General features: G+C 36.5%; 1 protein-coding gene across 1 annotated transcript in view; it reads left to right on the top strand.

The window, feature by feature from the left end:
- Nucleotides 1-19210, top strand: part of MIB1 (MIB E3 ubiquitin protein ligase 1) — a 149297-nt gene that overhangs the window by 21626 nt on the left and 108461 nt on the right. The window contains exons 3-4 of the mRNA XM_074199524.1: nt 15615-15744; nt 19095-19199. Of these exons, the coding sequence (XP_074055625.1) occupies nt 15615-15744; nt 19095-19199 (235 nt within the window). The remainder of the gene's footprint in view (nt 1-15614; nt 15745-19094; nt 19200-19210) is intronic.

Here is a 19210-nt window from a genome sequence, read left to right as displayed (position 1 = left end):
AATAAAGTAGGTAATCCAAGAAAATCAAGAAAATTATGAAAAAAAAGAATCATCCAGTTTGAAAGAGAGATCTGAGAACTTAAGAAAATAACTCCTTGAAAAGTAGAATTGGGCAAGGGGAAGCAATGTTAAAAGATACCAAGAAATAATAAAACAAAATTTTAAAAATGGAAAAAATAGAAGAGAATGTGAAATATCTTCTTAGAAAAATGACTTTTTCTCAGGAATTTTGACTCTGTTCAATAGAATATACAGAACTGAAGGGACAGATACTCAGAATTTTCTATGACTTAGATAGAAGGATCTAAAAAAAAAACACTACTGCCCTAAAAAGGGGGACAGGAAAGAGACAGGAGGAGGGAGGGGATTGAATGGGGTAAATCTCATTACACTAAGAGGTACAAAAAACCTATGGAAATAGTGGGGAAGAAGGGAGCAGAGGAGAAACACCTGAATCTTTTTCTCTTCAGACTTGGCTTAAAATCAACCTACACATACTCAGTTAACTTATAAAACATCTAACCTTTCAAGTATTAAAAAGGGAAAAGGGGAGGGGGGATGGAGAAAGGGAAGGGGAATGGGGGAAATAAGGGGAAATAACAAAAGGAAGGGAAGGGAAAAGGGAAAAAGGGAAAGGGGAAAGAAAGGGGAGGGTGTGATATAGGAGGGCAAACACTGAAGGGGGTGGTTTTCAGAAACAAAAGACTGGGGAATATGGATCAAATGGGGAAACGGGGAAAAAATACAAACAGAGGGAAGATAGCACAGAGAGCAATAAAGAATTAGTAATCATAACCTTGAATGTGAATGGGATGAACTCTCCCTTAAAATGTAAGTAAATAGCAGAGTGGATTAAAAACCAGAATCCTACAATATGCTGCTTACAAGAAAATCATTTGAAGCAGAGAGATACATATAGAGTAAAGGTAAAAGGTTGGAACAAAATATATTTTGCTTCAGCTGAAATAAAAACGCAGGGGTAGCAATCCTTATCTCAGACAAAGCAGCAGCAAAAATAGATAGCCTTAAAAGAGATAAGGAAGGAAACTTTATCCTCCTAAAAGGTACCATAGACAATAAAGTCATTTCAATATTGAATATATATATATGCACCCAGTGGGACAGCACCCAAATTCTTAGAGGAGAAGCTGAAAGAATTAGAGGAAGACATAGACAGCAAAACTCTACTAGTGGGAGACCTCAACCTCCCGCTATCAGATCTAGATAAATTGAATCATAAAACAAACAAGAAAGAAATTAGGGAGGTAAATAGATTGTTAGAAAAATTCGATATGGTAGACTTATGGAGGAAACTGAATGGGGATAGAAAGGAATATACCTTTTTCTCTGCAGTACATGGAACTTATATACAAAAATTGACCATGTACTAGGACATAAAAACCTAATGACCAACTGCAGAAAGGCAGAAATAGTGAATACATCTTTCTCAGATCACAATGCAATAAAAGTCATATGCAATACTGGGCCAAGGAACTATAGACCCAGAACAAATTGGAAACTGAATAACCTCATTTTAAAAAATGAGTGGACCAAGAAACAAATTATAGAAAGAATTAACCATTTTTATCCTAGCTAATGATAATAATGAAACAACATACCAAAACCTATGGGATTCATCCAAAGCAGCTCTCAGGGGATATATTATAGCTCTAAATGCTTATATGAATAAATTGGAGAAAGAGGAAATCAATGAACTAAACATGCAACTAAAAAAATTAGAGAAAGAACGAATTAAAAATCCCCAATTAAGTACCAAATTAGAAATTCTAAAAATTAAAGGAGAAATTAATAAAATTGAAAGCAAAAAAACTATTGAATTAATAAATAAAACCAAAAGTTGGTATTATGAAAAAACCAATAAAATTGATAAACCTCTGGTCAATTTGATTAAAAAAAAAGAAAGAAGAAAACCAGATTGCTAGTATCATAAATGAAAAAGGTGAACTCAACACCAATGAGGAGGAAATTAAAGTTATTATTCAAAATTATTTTGCCCAACTCTATGCCAATAAATTTGATAATCTAAGTGAAATGGATGAATATTTACAAAAATATAAGTTGCCCAGGTTAAATGAAAAAAGAGATTCAATACCTAAACAACCCTATCTCAGAAAAAAGAAATTCAACAAGCCATTACTGAACTCCCTAAAAAAAATCTCCAGGGCCTGATGGATTCACAAGTGAATTCTACCAAACATTTAAGGAACAATTGGTTCCAATCCTATATAAACTCTTTGGAAAAATAGGGAAAGATGGAACTCTGCCTAACTCTTTCTATGAAACTGATATGGTACTGTTACCTAAACCAGGAAGAGTTAAAACAGAGAAAGAAAATCATAGACCTATCTCCCTGATGAATATAGATGCAAAATTCTTAAATAAAATCTTAGCAAAACGATTACAAGTCATCACTAGGATAATACATTATGATTAAGTAGGATTTATTCCAGGAATGCAGGGTTGGTTCAATATTAGGAAAACTGTTAGTATACTCAATTATATTAACAACAAACCTATCAGAAATCATATGATCATATCAATAGATGCTGAAAAAGCTTTTGACAAAATACAGCATCCATTCCTATTAAAAACATGGACTGTTCCTTAAAATAATTAGCAGTATCTATCTGAAACCATCAACAAGCATTATATTCAATGGGGAGAGGCTAGAGGCATTCCCAATAAGATCAGGGGTGAAACAAGGGTGCCCATTATCACCACTACTATTCAGTATTGTATTAGAAATGTTAGCATCAGCAATTAGAGAAGAAAAAGAAATTGAAGGAATTAGAATTGGGAAGAAAGAGACAAAACTCTCACTCTTTGCAGATGACATGATGGTCTACCTAGAGAATCCCAAGATATCACCTAAAAAACTACTGGAAACAATTAGCAATTTTAGCAAAGTTGCAGGTTTTAAAATAAAACCTCATAAATCCTCAACTTTTCTGTATATGTCTAGCAAGAAACAGCAGGAAGAGCTAGAAAGAGAAATCCCATTCAAAGTAACCTCAGACAGTATAAAATACTTGGGAGTCTATTTGCCAAGACAGACTCAGAGTCTTTTTGAAAACAATTATAAAACACTTCTCATACAAATTAAATCAGATTTAAATAACTGGGCAAATATCAACTGCTCATGTCCGGGGTCTTCTTCCCCGGACTCCCGAGTGAGCTCCTCAGTGGGCACTGCTTCAGGCGTCCCTGGTGTTTTCCCTCCCCCGGGGATCAGCGAGGAGGGACTCAGGCAGACACTTCTTCAGGAGGTATATGTTTTATTAGGTGCAGAGGGATCCCCCGAATAGCTCAGGGTGATGGCTAATATAGGGAGTTCGTTCTGGGCTGCCACCCCGATCCGCCCTGAGGGCAGAACCTACCACCCGATTGGAGCAATGGACACAGGCCAACCAGGTGAAGCCACTGCTCCCCTTAAGGAACCGTGTCTTCTTTAGATTGGCCTGACCTCACTCTCGGGGAGGTCCTATCCACTCAGGCGGTCAGGGCCGACCCCCGACATGCTCATGGATAGATAGAGCTAATATAATAAAAATGACAATTCTACCAAAACTAAACTATCTGTTTAGTGTACATCCTAACAGCAACATGGGAGTGATGTTCAACCTTGAAGGACTTGCTCATTCCATCAGTGCAACAATCAGGAACAATTTTGGTCTGTCTGCAAAGGAGAGTGCCATCTGTATCCAGATAAGGAGCTGTGGAGTTTGAACAAAGTGCAAGGACTATTCCCTTTAATTTAGGAAAAAAACAGATACCTTATTGTCTGATCTTGTTACCTCTTAGACTTCTCTTTAAGGATATGATTTCTCTCTCATCACACCCAATTTGGATCAAGGTATAACATGGAAACAAAGTAAAGACTGACAGAGAGTGCTTTCTGTAGGGGGAGGGGGGAGGGAAGAAAAAATGGGGGGAAAATGTAAAACTCAAATAATATCTTTAATAAAAAAATAAATTAAAAAAAGAAAAATGACTTTTCTGGAGAACAGATTAAGGCAAGATAGCTTGAGAATTATTGGACTAGCTGAAAGTTATAATAAAAAAAAAGAATATTATTAGACGTATTAGGGGTTCACTGAACTTATCTTTTTTGAGTTGCCATATTTTCAGAAACACTGGATCCAGAGCATGGAGTGTCAGAGATGAAATTCTCCTCCCCCCCCAACTGACATAATTTATTGTTTGCATCCCAAACTGGACTCCCTCATTGGGCGTCAAGACAGGCACCAGTCAGTCTGCTCTAGGCTGAGAAACTGCTTGTGTAGTTGGGACCTGTATATTGTCATAGTCTAACACTTCCCAAAAGAAAAGAATTCGGACTTTTGCCTTTGCCTTGCTTTTCACTTTCAATAGGATTTAGTTCTTTTCCCACTTGTGATGCCATATCCCTTTAGGTGGGTAGTTCTGGTATCTCATTTTTTTGTCTTGCTGTTATATAAATGCAAACTTCTATTTTGGGTTCCACATGCACGTTCATTTTTCTAATAATGTAGTTTTCGTATTAATTTTGTGAAGTTGTTATTGCTTGTTGACATACTACAAGAATTTAAGGAAAATTGTCCTGAAGAAATAGGAAAAAAATCCCCCTCTTATCACTTGAGATTCCAGGTTGACACATTCATTGTTGGTGGAATTGCCATTTTGGAGAGCAGTTTGAAATTTTGCCCTAAGAGTTATAAAACTGCTTTGTTCCTTTGACCCAGCAGTATCATTACCCCCAAAATAATAAGGGAAAAAGGAAAAGAATCTCTGTATTCTAAAATATTTATAGCAACTCTTTGTGGTAGCAAAGAACCCGAAATTGTAGAGTTGCTTGTCAGTTGGGAATGACTGAACAAGTTGTGGTACATGATCATGATGGAATACAGCTGTGCTATAAGAAATGATGAACTTGATTATTTTACAAAAGCTTGGGAAAATGTGCAGAACCAAGGGAATGTTGTATACAGTAACAGCAATATTGTTTTAAGAACTACTTTGAGAAATCAAGTCATTTTGAATATTGTAAATTCCCAAACTAGCTACAAAAGACCTGTGAAGAAAGATGCTTATCTGCATCTGGAGAAAGAAATAGAAATGTATAGTATGATTTTTATGTGTGTGTATGTACACACACATAAAGACATGCATCTATATTTGTGTCTAATGGTAGCTATCATTAGAATGGGGCAGAAGGGAAGGGAAAGAAAAGATAAAGTTACATAATTTTAATACATATTTAAAAGGAAAAGCAAATTATATGTAATAGATTTATTGTTTCATGTAAAATTTATTTTTTATTTTTATTTTTTAAATTTATTTTTATTAACGATATTATTTGAGTTTTACAATTCCCCCCCATCTTGCTTCCCTCCCCCTACCCCCCCCCAAGGAAAGCACTCTGTCAGTCTTTACTTTGTTTCCATGTTGTACCTTGATCCAAATTGGGTGTGATGAGAGAGAAATCATATCCTTAAAGAAGAGAAGAGAAGTCTAAGAGGTAACAAGATCAGACAATAAGATATCTGTTTTTTTTTTTCTAAATTAAAGGGAATAGTCCTTGCACTTTGTTTAAACTCCACAGCTCCTTATCTGGATACAGATGGTACTCTCCTTTCCAGACAGCCCCAAATTGCTCCCGATTGTTGCACTGATGGAATGAGCGAGTCCTTCAAGCTTGATCATCACCCCCTTGTTGCAGTTAGAATGTACAGTGTTTTTTTGGTTCTGCTCATCTCACTCAGCATCAGTTCATGCAAATCCCTCCAGGCTTCCCTGAATTCCCATCCCTCCTGGTTTCTAATAGAATAGTGTTCCATGACATACATATACCACAGTTTGCTAAGCCATTCCTTAATTGAAGTACATTTACTTGATTTCCAATTCTTTGCCACCACAAACAGGGCTGTTTATAAATATTTTTGTACAAGTAATGTTTTTACCCTTTTTCATCATCTCTTCAGGGTATAGACCCAGTAGTGGTATTGCTGGGTCAAAGAGTATGCACATTTTTGTTGTCCTTTGGGCGTAGTTCCAAATAGCTTTCCAGAAGGGTTGGATGAGTTCACAGCTCCACCAACAGTGTAATAGTGTCCCAGCTTTCCCACAACCCTTCCAACAATGATCATTATCCTTCCTGGTCATATTGGCCAATCTGAGAGGTGCGAGGTGGTATCTCAGAGGAGCTTTAATTTGCATTTCTCTAATAATTAATGATTTAGAGCATTTTTTCATATGGCTATGGATTACTTTGATCTCCTCATCTGTAATCCTTTGCATATCCTTTGACCATTTGTCAATTGGGGAATTGCTTTTTGTTTTAAAAATATGACTCAGTTCTCTGTATATTTTAGAAATGAGTCCTTTGTCAGAATCATTAGTTGTAAAGATTGTTTCCCAATTTACTACATTTCTTTTGATCTTGGTTACATTGGTTTTATATGTGCAAAAGCTTTTTAATTTAATGTAATTGAAATTATCTAATTGGTTTTTGGTGATGTTCTTCAACTCTTCCTTAGGCATAAACTGCTCTCTTTTCCATAGATCTGACAGGTAGACTGGTCTTGTTTTTGTTTTTGAGAGGCAGTGGGGTTAAGTGACATGCTAAAGTCACACAGCTACTAAGTTTCAAGTGTCTGAGGTTGGATTTGAACTCAAGTTCTCCAAATTCCAGGGCTGGTGCTCTACTCACTATGCCACTAAGCTGACCCTCATTTACAATCTTTGTTTCCATTTTTCTCTTTCTTATGGAAATAACAGAATAAACAAACAAATAAACAAAAAATTAAGTAATAATAAATAAAAATAGAGTAAAAAATAATTTTTTTAAAGTTTTTGCAAGGCAGTGGGGTTAAGTGGCTTGCCCCAGGCCACACAGCTAGGTAATTATTAAGTGTTTGAGGCCGGATTTGAACTCAAGTAGTCCTGACTCCAGGGCTGGTCCTCTATCCACTGCACCACCTAGCCACCCCTTAAAAATAATAATTTTTGAAAAAGGTATATAATTGCTATAACAGATTCCTTTTTAAGTTCTTGACTGTGGTTGCTTATCAAATTCCTTCTCTTTTATGCCTTTAAAAGTGTTTCAGTTATCTTTTTATTCTTTTCTTTTTTGTCATTACTATAGCTAACTCCACTTTTTAAAAAATTTTATTTATTTAAGGTAATGGAATTAAGTAACTTACCCAAGGTTCACACAGCTAGGCAATTATTAAGTGTTTAAGGATGGATTTGAACTCAGGTTCCTGACTCCAGGGTTGATTCTCTAACTCTCCTTTTCAAAGAAAGATTTTATTTATTTTGAGTTTTACAATTTTTCCCCTATTCTTGCTTCCCTCTACCCACAGAAGACAGTGTTTTAGTCTTTACTTTGCTTCTGTGGTATACAGTGATCCAAGTTGAATGTGATGAGAGAAATCATATCCTTAAGGAAGAAAAATAAAAGTATAAGAGATTGCAAAATTACAAAATAAGATAACAGTTTTTTTCCCCTAAATTGAAGGTAATAGTTTTTGGTCTTTGTTCAAACTTCACAGTTCTTTCTCTGGATATAGATGGTATTCTCCATCTCAGATAGCCCAAAATTGTCCCTGATTGTTGCACAGATGGAATGAGAAAGTCCATCAAGGTTGATCATGTTGCTGTTAGGGTGTACAGTGTTTTTCTGGTTCTGCTCATCTCGTTCAGCGTCAGTCCATGCAAATCCCTCTGGGTTTCCCTGAATTCCCATGCCTCCTGGTTTTTAATAGAACAGTAGTGTTCCATAATATACATGTACCACAGTTTGTTAAGCCATTCCCAAGTTGAAGGACATTCACTTAGTTTCCAATTCTTTGCCACCACAAACAGGGCTGCTATGAATATTTTGTACAAGTGATGTTTTTACCCTTTTTCATAATCTCTTCAGGTTAGACCCAGTTAACTCCCCTTTTCTAAGCCCAATGTTTGATCTTAAATCTTTCAAAGTTGTTTTTCTGTAAAATGTTAGCACATAAATTGTTTTTGTGATTCTTTTTACTCCATTTGGTTCAGATACTTGCCTAAGATTTTTTGAAGTCATTTAATTTCTTATGATTCGATTATATTCCATTGTAATCATAATTTAATTTGTTCAGCCATCTTCATTGATGGATAACTTGCATTTCTCTTTTTATTTCCCTAATGAATCCTCCATTTATGATTCTCTTTCCAAAGTTGAAGATTGTTTTGCTTGCTTCTTTTTGTTACTCAGTTTTACTTGCATATTTCTTTGTTAAATTTGGTATATTTTTGCACTAAACTCTGGAAAGGAGTACCATTGGTTGTTAAGGAGGTATAAATGGATTGAAATCACCATCTCTGAAAGGGATACTTGCATTGATGAAATCACAGATGAAAGGATATAGTCACTGAAATCTTCTATTTCCACAGATGAAAGGATGCAATCACTAAAATCTTCTTATCTGGTGGGATGGAAGTTTCAGTTATATGAAATTGAACTGAAGATGTGATATAGTTTAAAATATTAGTAGTTACTTATTACTGGTCTATCTCACTACATGCAGTAGTGTGCTATTCCTGAAATGTGTGTCTAATCAAAATATTGGTGATTAAATGATAATGTATTGATATACTTGTCAGTGAAAGAAATCCTATAATACTTTTTGTAAAGGAATGAAAATAATTAAATTCTGTTACTAGATGTGAATCTTACTTCTGTTTTACTTTAAATATTGTAATTTATTTTTCCAACTACTTGCAACAGTAGTTTTCAACCATCATTTCTTTGCAAGGTTTTGAGTTTTGATTTTTTTCTATCTTCTCTTCCCTCTCCCCTGACAGAAGCAATATATAATACAGATTATACATGTCTAGCTAATCATGCTAAATATAAAACATTAATCATGTTGTGAAAGAAGAATTAAAACAAAATGAACCAAAAGTGTTAGAGAAAAAAAACATAAGACATAAAACAATTTTTAAAAATTGAGGACAGTAAGCTTTAATCTGCATTTAAACTCCACAGTTCCTTCTCTGGATGTGGATGGTATTTTCTATCACAAGTCTTTTAGAATTGTCTTTGATTATTGTGCTGCTGAAATGAACAAGTCCATCATAGTTGATCATCACCCAGTGTTACTGTTTGTTTGTACAATGTTCTTCTGCTTCTGCTCCCTTCACTCAGCTTCAGTTCATAAAAATCTTTCCACAGTATTCTGAGGTCCTGTCCCTGTCCCTCATAATTTTTTACAGAACAGTAATGTTCTGTTACATCCATATACTAGTTTGTTCAGTTATTCCTCATTTGATGGCATCCCCTCAATTTCCAATTCTTTGTCACTGTAAAAAGAGTTACTATGAATATTTTTGAGCATGAGGGAATTTTTACTCTTCTTCATGATCTCTTTGGGATATAGATCTAGTAGTGGTATTGCTAGATCAAAGGATATATACAATTTAATTTCCCTTTGGGTATAATTCCAAATTGTTCTCCAGAAAGATTAGGTCAGTTCACAACTCCGTAAATAATGCATTAGTGTCCCAGTTTTCCCTCATCTCCTTCAAGACTGATCATTTTCCTTTTTAGTCATATTGGTCAGTCTGTTAGGTTTGTATTTCTCTAATCAGTAATGAGTTAGAGGGGGCAGCTAGGTGATGCAGTGGATAGAACACCGACCCTGGAGTCAGGAGGACCTGAGTTCAAATTTGGCCTCAGACACTTAATAATTGCCGAGTTGTGTGACCTTGGGCAAGTCATTTAACCCCATTACCTTAAATAAAATGAGTTAGAACATTTTTCTCATATAATTACACATAGCTTTAATTTCTGTCTGTTTCTTTTTTCAAATGTAAATTTAAATTTTTATGCATTGAATTTTTCAATAATCGAAGAATATTTGTTTTTAGAGGAGAACATATTTTTCTTAACTTTGTTTTTTCCTCTGGCCAGGTCTTTTCTGTCCTTTATTAGAGAAAGGACCAGGATTTTTTTTTGGAGGGGAGTGGCGTGAGGGAATAAATACTTTAAATTATGCCTGGGATAAAGGAAAAGGTATCACCTAGGTTATGTGGACCCTGCCATAAGAGGGTCACAGAGCCCCTGTTGAGAAGATTCTACCCCTATCCTCAGAAAATCCACTGGTTTAATTATTTTTTTGATAACTAGATGTTTAAGGTTGGTTATTTCACATTTGGCAGTTTAGAAAACTATTTACTAAAGGATAGGAATTGAGAAAAAAACTCATTATAAGCAGGTGGTTTCTTTTGGGGAGAACCCTGAAAGAAGGCCTGATGCCACTTCCTTCCAAAACCCTCAAATTATTATGTTAGATTCGCAAGGACCTTAAGAGGTTATTGATTCATTGCTCTCACTTTACAATAGAGGAAACTAAGATCAGAGAGGAAGGGTCATTCAATGTTTAGTGAAATTGAGTCTTGAGTTTCAGAGTCAAATGGGAGTCCAAATCTCAAATCACTGACTTTTACACTTGGAAGGGTCCTATTGAAACCACCTGGTTCAGTCTCCCCTCGCCCTCCTCCTCCTTGTTTTGGTCTCTGTCCATTTCAGAACATTGACTCTGGTCTCATAACATGTTCTGCTCCTGTCTGAAATACCCCTATCCCCACCCCTGTCCCGTCAGAGTAAATGGAGCTAAGAGACTGCCCTTGTAGATAACTACTATGTTTGGTGAAACATCCCTCCCTCCCTCCAGCAGCATGTTTTCCATATTTCCCCAGGTACCACAAGGACCTATTTATATTCTAGGGTAGCATAGTGTACTTTTAACTTGTCTACTTTCTTAATTTCTCCCTAAATGTAATCTAGGCTAGAATTCTGCCTCTTCTCCTTTACTCAGATTTCTCTTTAAAAGAGGCCTACTCCAATGCCTGTTCCATATCACTGCCTCCCTAGCTTCACCAAATCTCAATTCCTATACTTCTATAAGACTTTTTCCTTAAAAGTGTATAAGTGCTAATGATAGCCTTTTAAATTTGCAGCCCTAAGACAGAACCCTAATTGCCCCATCCTGGGTATGGCCTTGATTGGCTTCCCATGAAAAATCTACTTATGTGTTGTGCAAATAACGTTTTTGAGTGATGATGATGGTGATGTTGATGATGATGATGATGATGATGTCCTTAATTCTCAAATAAGACCATGACATCAAGGGAGGTGATGCCCTAACAAGAACATGAATGCTTGATTTGAGTGAGGGACTAGGTGCTGTGCTAAGTTACCAGCCTAACTTACTCCTCCAGAGCCATCTGAGTACAGTGGTCAGATATGAATCAGGACATCTAGAGATGATCCTGAATGTGAGGCAGTCAGGATTAACTGACTTGCCCAAGGTCACACAGTAAGAGTCAAATGTCTAAGGCTGGATTGGAACTTCCATCCTTCTGACTGCAAGGTCAGTGCTCTATCCACAGTGCCACCTAGCTGCCTTTATCTTTTGGAGTATGTATTGAGGGAAAAAAATAGTCAAAAAACTTGGTTGATTTGGCTACAATTTAAATTTGGGTTAGGAGGGTGGGAGGGCAATCAGGGTTAATTGACTTGTTGAAGATCACAAAGAAGTGTCTGATACCATATTTGGTTCTCCAGACTAGGTACTTTATTTATTGTGCCATCTAGGTGCCTTGTTACAGTTTTTTTTAAAAAAAGATTTTATTTATTTTGAGGTTTATAATTTATCCCCTAATCTTGCTTCTCTCCTCCCATTCCTTACAGAAGGCAGTCTTTACATTGTTTACATGGTATACATTGATCTAAGTTGAATGTGATGAGAGAGAAAATCATATCCTTAAGGAAGAAAAATAAAGTTTAAGAGATAGCAAAATTACATAATAAATAAGATAATGTGTTTTTTTCCTCTAAATTTCAGGTAATAGTCTTTGGTCTTTGTTTTAAACTCCACAATTCTTTCTCTGGATACAGATGGTATTCTCCATCGCAGACAGCCCAAAATTGTCCATCATTGCACTGATGGAATGAGCAAGTCCATCGAGGTTGATCATCACCCCCATGTTGCTGTTAGGGTGTACAGTGTTTTTCTGGTTCTGCTTATCTCACTCAGCATCAGTTCATGCAAATCCCTCCAGGCTTCCCTAAATTCCCATCTCTCCTGGTTTCTGGGTTTTTTTTTTTTTAGGTTTTTGAAAGGCAAAATGGGGTTAAGTGTTTTGCCCAAGGACACACAGCTAGGTTATTGTTAAGTGTCTAAGTCCAGATTTGAACCCAGGCACTCCTGACTCCAAGGCCGGTGCTTTGTCCACTACGCCACCTAGCCACCCCTCTCCTGGTTTCTAATAGAACAATAGTGTTCCATGACATATACCACAGTTTGTTAAGCCATTCCCACTAGTAGAGTTTTGCAGTCCATGTCTTCCTATAGCTCTTTCAACTTCTCCCTTAATATTTTGGATGCTATACCATTGGGTGCATGCATATTTATTATTGAAATTATTTTATTGTCTCTGATAGCTTTTAGGATGATATAGAGTCCTTCCTTATCTCTTTTAACACTATCTATTTTTGCTGTTCCTTTGTCTGATATAAGGATTGCTACCCCTGCTTTTTTCACTTTGAGCTGAAGCAAAATACATTTTTCTCCAACCTTTTACTTTTACTTTATATGTATCTCTCTGCTTCAAATCAGTTTCTTTTAAGCAGCATATTTTAGGATTCTGGTTTTTAATCCAATCTATTTGTTTTAAGGGAGAGTTCATCCCATTCACATTCAGAGTTATATAATTACTAACTCTTTACTGCCATGTCTATGCTATCTTCCCTCTGCTTGTATTTTTCCCCTTTATCCATCTTCCTCAGTATTTTGTTTCTGAATACTACCACCTTTAGTGTGTTTTCCCTTCTATATCCACCCCCCCTTTCTTTCCCCTTTTCCCTTTTTCTTCTTCTTCCTTCCCTTCCTTCTGTTAGTTCCCCCTTTTCTCCCCTCCTGGTCCCCCCCTCCCCTTTCCCCTTTTAATACTTGAAAGGTAAGATAAGTTTCTTAACTTAACTGAATGTGTGTACATTAACTTTAAGCCAAGTCTGATGAGATGAAGGTTCAGGTGGTTCTCACCTCCTCCCTTCTTCCCCTCTATTACAATTGATCTTTTGTACCTCTTGATGTAATGAGATTTACCCCCATTCAATCTCTTCCATCATCCCATCTCCTTACTGTCCCCCTTTTTAAGGAGGTATTTTTTTAAAACATTCTGAGTCACAGAAAAGTTATGAATATCCTTCACTTCTGGCTAAGTATATTCTATTAGAATTACAATTCTCAAGAGTTATTGGAGTCTTTCTCTAAGGTAGGGATTTCATCTTACTGGATAGGAGCCCCTCCTTTATTTATTTGTTTGTTTGTTTGTTTGTTTGTTTGTTTTACCTTTTCATGTGTCTCTTGAGCCTCCTATTTGATGTCCAGATTTTTTATTTGGCTCTGGTCTTTTCATCTGGAAATATTGGAAGTCTCCCAGTTTATTAAATGTCCATCATTCCCCCGGAAGAGAAAACTCAGCTTTGTGGGATAGTGGATTCTTGGATGCATTCCAATATCCCTTGCTCTTTGTAATATCTCTTTCCAGGCCCTTTGATCCCTTAATGTTAATGCAGCCAGGTCCTGCATAATCCTTACTGTGGCTCCTTGATATTTAAATTGTTTCTTTCTGGCTGCTCGAAGGATTTTCTCTGATAGTTCTGGAATTTGGCCACAACATTTCTTGGTGTTTTCATTTTAGGATCTCTTTCTGGAGGGGATAGATGTATTCTTTCAATAACTATTTTTCCCTCTGGTTTCATGATATCAGGACAATTTTCCATCACTTAATCCTGTAATATTAAGTCCAGGGTTATTTTTTCTTTTCAATGTTTTCAGGAAGCCCTATAATTCTCAGGTTGTCTCTTCTTGATTGATTGATTCTTGAGGTCGGTGGTTTCGCTGATGAGATATTTTACATTTTCTTCTATTTTTTCGATCTTTTGGTTTTGTTTAACAGAATCTTGTCTCATGAAGTCATTAGTTTCCACAGATTCCATTTTTTTTTAAGAGAAGAATTTTGTTCATTTACCTTTTGGAACCCTTTTCCATTCAGTCAGTTCTGTTTTTGAAGGAGTTTTCCATTCTCTTTTCACATTTGCTCACTTGAGGATTTGAGAGAATTATTTTCCTTTTGTGTTTGTCCAATTGTATTTTCCAATGTTTTTTTTCTTGTTACAGTGTGTTAATTTTCTCTTGAGTTTCTTTTCTCAACTTTTCCAATTGATCTTTAAATTCCTTCCTGATTCTTCAAGGAAGTCTTTCTGTGTTGGAGATAAATTCATATTCTCCTCAGAATTGCTAGATCTCTCTGGGTTAGAATCTGGTCTTCTAAGTATTTCTCCATGGGTCCCTCTTTTCGTTGGTTTTTCTTCATTTTTATAGGATCTTGGTGGGGCTGGAGGTTTGCTTTTGAAGATCCTATACTTTTGAAGATCCTATTACTTTGTTTAGTAATTCCAAGGACTGAACAGTAGGGGGTGCTGCTTGCTTTCTCTGGAGTGATTGAAGACCTCTCCAGTCTTGGAGAGAGGGAGGAGGGGAAGCAGGGTCTGAGTTGACATTGAACCATGAGCTGGAAGCCAAGTGGGCTCCTTAGTCCACACCTGTGCTTGCGTGCATGGGGGTGGGGTGGGGTGGCTACTATTTGTTCCTGGAAGAATGCTCCAAAGGTATGGAGTTCAGGTCCTATACCTCCCTCTGGCCAACGACTCTGAGGCTAAAGTTGGTTCTCTACCTGCTTCTCACCAAGGTATCTGAGGCTAACGCTGGTCTTTTGGCTCCTTCCCCCCCCCTCCCCCCTTGCTGTCCCTGCCTTGATCCTCTGGTCTCCTCTCCTGGTTCACCCATGGTCCCCTGAGACCGACCTTGTTGGTAGGTGTTCTTCTCCTAACTTCTTTTTCTGGGATTTTGTTGATTGTGTTTGTGTTAAGAAGTTTATTTCATGTTATTTTTGAGGGGACACAGGGAGCTCTTAACACAGTCTTCTCTCCACCATCTTGCCTGGAAGTCTACATTTTTTTTAAAATTTTATTTTAATTAAGGCAGTGGGATTAAGTGACTTGCCCAAGGTCACACAGCAAGGTACTTATTAAGTATCTGAGGCTGGATTTGAATTCAGGTACTCCTGACTACAGGGTCAGTGTACTACAGCTTTAACTTTTGAGTGGTTTTGGATCTGGAATTCAGTCAGGAATTACAGAGTATTTTTTTCCCAGGTTTTTGCAAGGCAAAATGGGGTTAAGTGGCTTGCCCAAGGCCACACAGCTAGATAATTATTAAGTGTCTGAGACTGGATTTGAACCCCGGCACTCCTGACTCCAGGGCTGGTGTTCTATCCACTGCGCTGCGCCACCTAGCCACTCCTACAGAGTATTTCTTACTAGTAAAATATCCTATTATGTTATCCCTCCATAATTTATGATGTTGCCAAAAACAGCCATCGAGGGTATACTTTCATAAGTTCTTTAATATCCCTTAAATTTTAAATGACTTGTTGATTTTATTTTTTAGAACCAATTAGATCTCTTCTTACTGAATCAAGCACATCAACAGAAATATTTTTATCTTTAGGGTACTTTTAGAATCTCGTCGGAAATCAAAGAAAATTACAGCCCGAGGAATCTTTGCCGGGGCCAGAGTGGTTCGAGGGGTCGACTGGCAATGGGAAGATCAAGATGGTGGAAATGGGAGAAGAGGGAAGGTAAAGGAGTCTTTTTTTTCCTTTTTTTAGATTTTTTTTCAAGGCAATGGGACTAAGTGGCTTGCCCAAGGCCACAAGGTTAGGTAATTATTAAGTGTCTGATGTCGGATTTGAACCCAGGTACTCCTGACTCCAGGGCCGGTGCTTTATCCACTATGCCACCTAGCCGCCCCTACTTCAACTCTTAAGGGATGTTTTTTTCTCATTGGTTTGGGGTTTTCCTTTTGCCAGTAGAGATTTTTACCTCTCTGTACTTAAGTTTAAACTTTCTTATTAAGTTGCTTCAATGAAAAAAAGTATCACTAAATGATCATCTTTTTGGTGATGAGCCTATCCACGTATTAGGAAGTTGATCTTGAATTTGTTATATCCATACTCAAAGGCTTTCTTTCTTGTTTTGATCTCCATTTAATTAACTTTTGAGAATGCTGCACTACCATAATGCTATGATGAGACATTACGGAGTAGAATAGATGTTAATGATCTTAAAACCATGATAACTTTTTTTTAGGAGGAAAAATCTTTTCAAAAAAAGCATAATATGCAACCCTAATTGTGAACTGAGTTTGCTTCTCACTCCCCGTCTCTACATTCATCTTATTGTGCTCTAGGAAAGCCTAGAACTGCCCTTTCCAGCCTTCCTATTTGGTTCTATCCTCTTTTAGCAGGTTCTCATGTTCTAAAACAGGGTTGTCTAAAATGAGACTTTGAACAACATGTGGCTGGCAGGGCAATGTCTATGCAACCCACCTCTGGGTTTACTAAATGTCTTAGTAAAGGGAGTGGAACTACTGCAGAGATTTCATCAAAATGGCAAATCAAAATATATTGTCTCTTGTTTCAATAGAGCCCCTGCTCTAAGAGGTATCCTACTGAATGGTTTTTGTATTTTAAAATATAATAAAACTTTATTTAAAAATACTAAAAATCTTTCTTTGAAGGCAACTAAAAAATCAAATATTAAAATAGAAATCCTGAAAAATCGAAGGAAGGATTGATAAGATGGAAAGTTAAAAAAAACCCCAAATATTTAGCTAATAAATAAAACTAGAAGCTGAATTGATGGAAAAAACCAATAAAGTCGATAAAACAAAGTACTAATTTGATTTAAAAAAATCTGCATCAAAAATGAAAAGAATGAATGCACAACAAGGAAGATGAAATTAAAGTAATTATTAGTAGTTATTTTTCCCAGTTTTATGCCAGTAAAACTATCCAAATGAAATGAATATTTATAAAAATTTAAATTGTCCAGATTAACAGAAGAGAAATAAAATATTGAAAGATGAAATAATCCTATTTTAGAAAAAATTTGAAGAGATGATAAATGAGTTCACTAAAAAAATTCCCAGGATCAGATGAATTAATAAATGCATTCTACCAATCATTTAAAAGTACAGTTAATAATTCCAATACCATATAAACTGAAATATAGGTAAAGGAGTCCTGCCAGATTCCTTTTATGATGCAAGTATGGTTTTGTAACCTAAACCAGAAAGCAAAATCAGAATGAACTAACTACAGACCAATTTTCCTACTGAATATTGATGCAAGAAATTTAAATAAAGCGCTGGCAAGGAGATTATAATAGTACATCAGAAAGATCATAAACTATGACCAGCTTGGACTTTGGTCAGGAATGTAGAGCTTCGTTTAATATTAGAAAAACTGCAAGCGTAATTGACAATAATAAAAACAGCAAAAATCATAAGATTATATCAGTAGTTTTAGAAGTATCTTTTGATTAAATAGATACTTTCCTGTTAAAAAACACTAGATAACATAGGAATAGAAGTAGCTTTTTTTTAAAAAAACAAAAAGTATTCAAAAGTCATTTTTTTTTGTGCCCTTAGACTGTTGTGGAGACTTCTCTTAGTTTTTAAAAGTTAAAACAACAGAGAATTAACAGCAAGTTCTTCCATCCTGACAAGGTTTAAGTATCAGCATGGTTACAGAATATGTTTTCTATTTGAGTTCCAACAGAAGTGTGGAGAGGCTTGTCTGGAGGCTTAACCAGTAGGTGATGAATTTTTTGACCTTCGGTGACTATTAAGTAGTTTGAATAATATTGTTTATGTATGTGTTTTTAGATAAATTTCAGAGTTGGAAGTAACTTGAGCAATTCACCCATCCTCGAATAGAATTCCCGCTAGAACAAATTTAGATACACCCTCCCCACTAGAACACACTATACACACCAGTTGTCCCCTCTCTTTGCTTAGAAGCTTATAAGTAGCAGAGTGGTAGGGGAATGAGGGCATGAAAGGTGGCAGAAGTGAGGTGAGGGTTGCCCCTGTGGTAATAAACTCTCCAATTGAATAGATCGAATTGTTAGTTTTTCTTACATCTAGCTTAATTTTGCTTCTTTGGAACTTCTATTCATTGTTCCTTGTTTTGCTCTTTAGAATTAGAAAAAGTTTAATTCCTCTTCTAAGGGAAAGATAGCCTTCTAGATGACATGTATAAATGTTTACATACTTGTTAGATGGAAGAAATCATTAGAAGGTCTGGAACTAGCAGCTAAGGGGGATCAATAGAAAGACCAGTCTTTTTCTATTTTAAAGTGGCATTCTGCATAGAATTTCAGAATTGGAAGTGACTATCCATTTAATCCAACCTATACCAGAAAGTAATCCTTCCTATCACATCTCTGACAAATGGACATCCAGTCTCTGCCTGGAGACCCCAAGAAGGGGAAATATAATTCTTGAGGCTTCCTGTTCCTCTTACATCAACTCTGAATTGTTAGACTGATATTCCCAACATTGAGTCTAAGTTTATCTCCCTGTCATATCTATCTGTTGCTCCTGGTTTTGCCTGCTGGGGCCAGACTTTTCTATGACAGTTGTCAGATACTAGGGCAGCTATGATATTCTCATAATTTGAGAGAATGAAAGTTGTTGGGGTCAGGTTCTTTTATTTTTGTTTATATACCCTGGGCCTAGCTCAGTGCTGGGGATAAGGCCTTTAAAAATTTTAGAGTGACGGGGTGGCTAGGTGGCACAGTGGATAGAGCACTGGCCCTGGAGTCAGGAGTACCTGAGTTCAAATCTGGCCTCAGACACTTAATAATTACCTAGCTGTGTGGCCTTGGGCAAGTCACTTAACCTCATTGCCTTGCAAAAAAAAAGTGTTAAGAGTGAGTGATTGACTTCCATAATGCAGTTTTTGAATGGTGATCTAGGAAAGGCCTGACTCCAATTGATCCCTGGGGGATTGATCTTGGAATGAAATGGATCATTAATATAAGATGGGACAGTTAACAAAAGGAGATATTCTTAGTCAAAAGAGCTAAAGTTTGTTAAAAGAACTGACTTTTTTTTCCTACTCTGTTTTTTTCCTTAAATTAGGTAACTGAAATTCAGGACTGGAGTGCATCTAGTCCACACAGTGCAGCATATGTTCTATGGGACAATGGTGCTAAGAACCTTTACAGAGTTGGCTTTGAGGGCATGGTAAGCTGGGA

This window comes from Macrotis lagotis, chromosome X (assembly GCF_037893015.1).
Source record: "Macrotis lagotis isolate mMagLag1 chromosome X, bilby.v1.9.chrom.fasta, whole genome shotgun sequence".
Lineage (NCBI taxonomy): Eukaryota > Metazoa > Chordata > Mammalia > Peramelemorphia > Peramelidae > Macrotis > Macrotis lagotis.
Note: the sequence above shows the minus strand (reverse complement) of the source record. Positions and strands in the feature narration are given on the sequence as shown.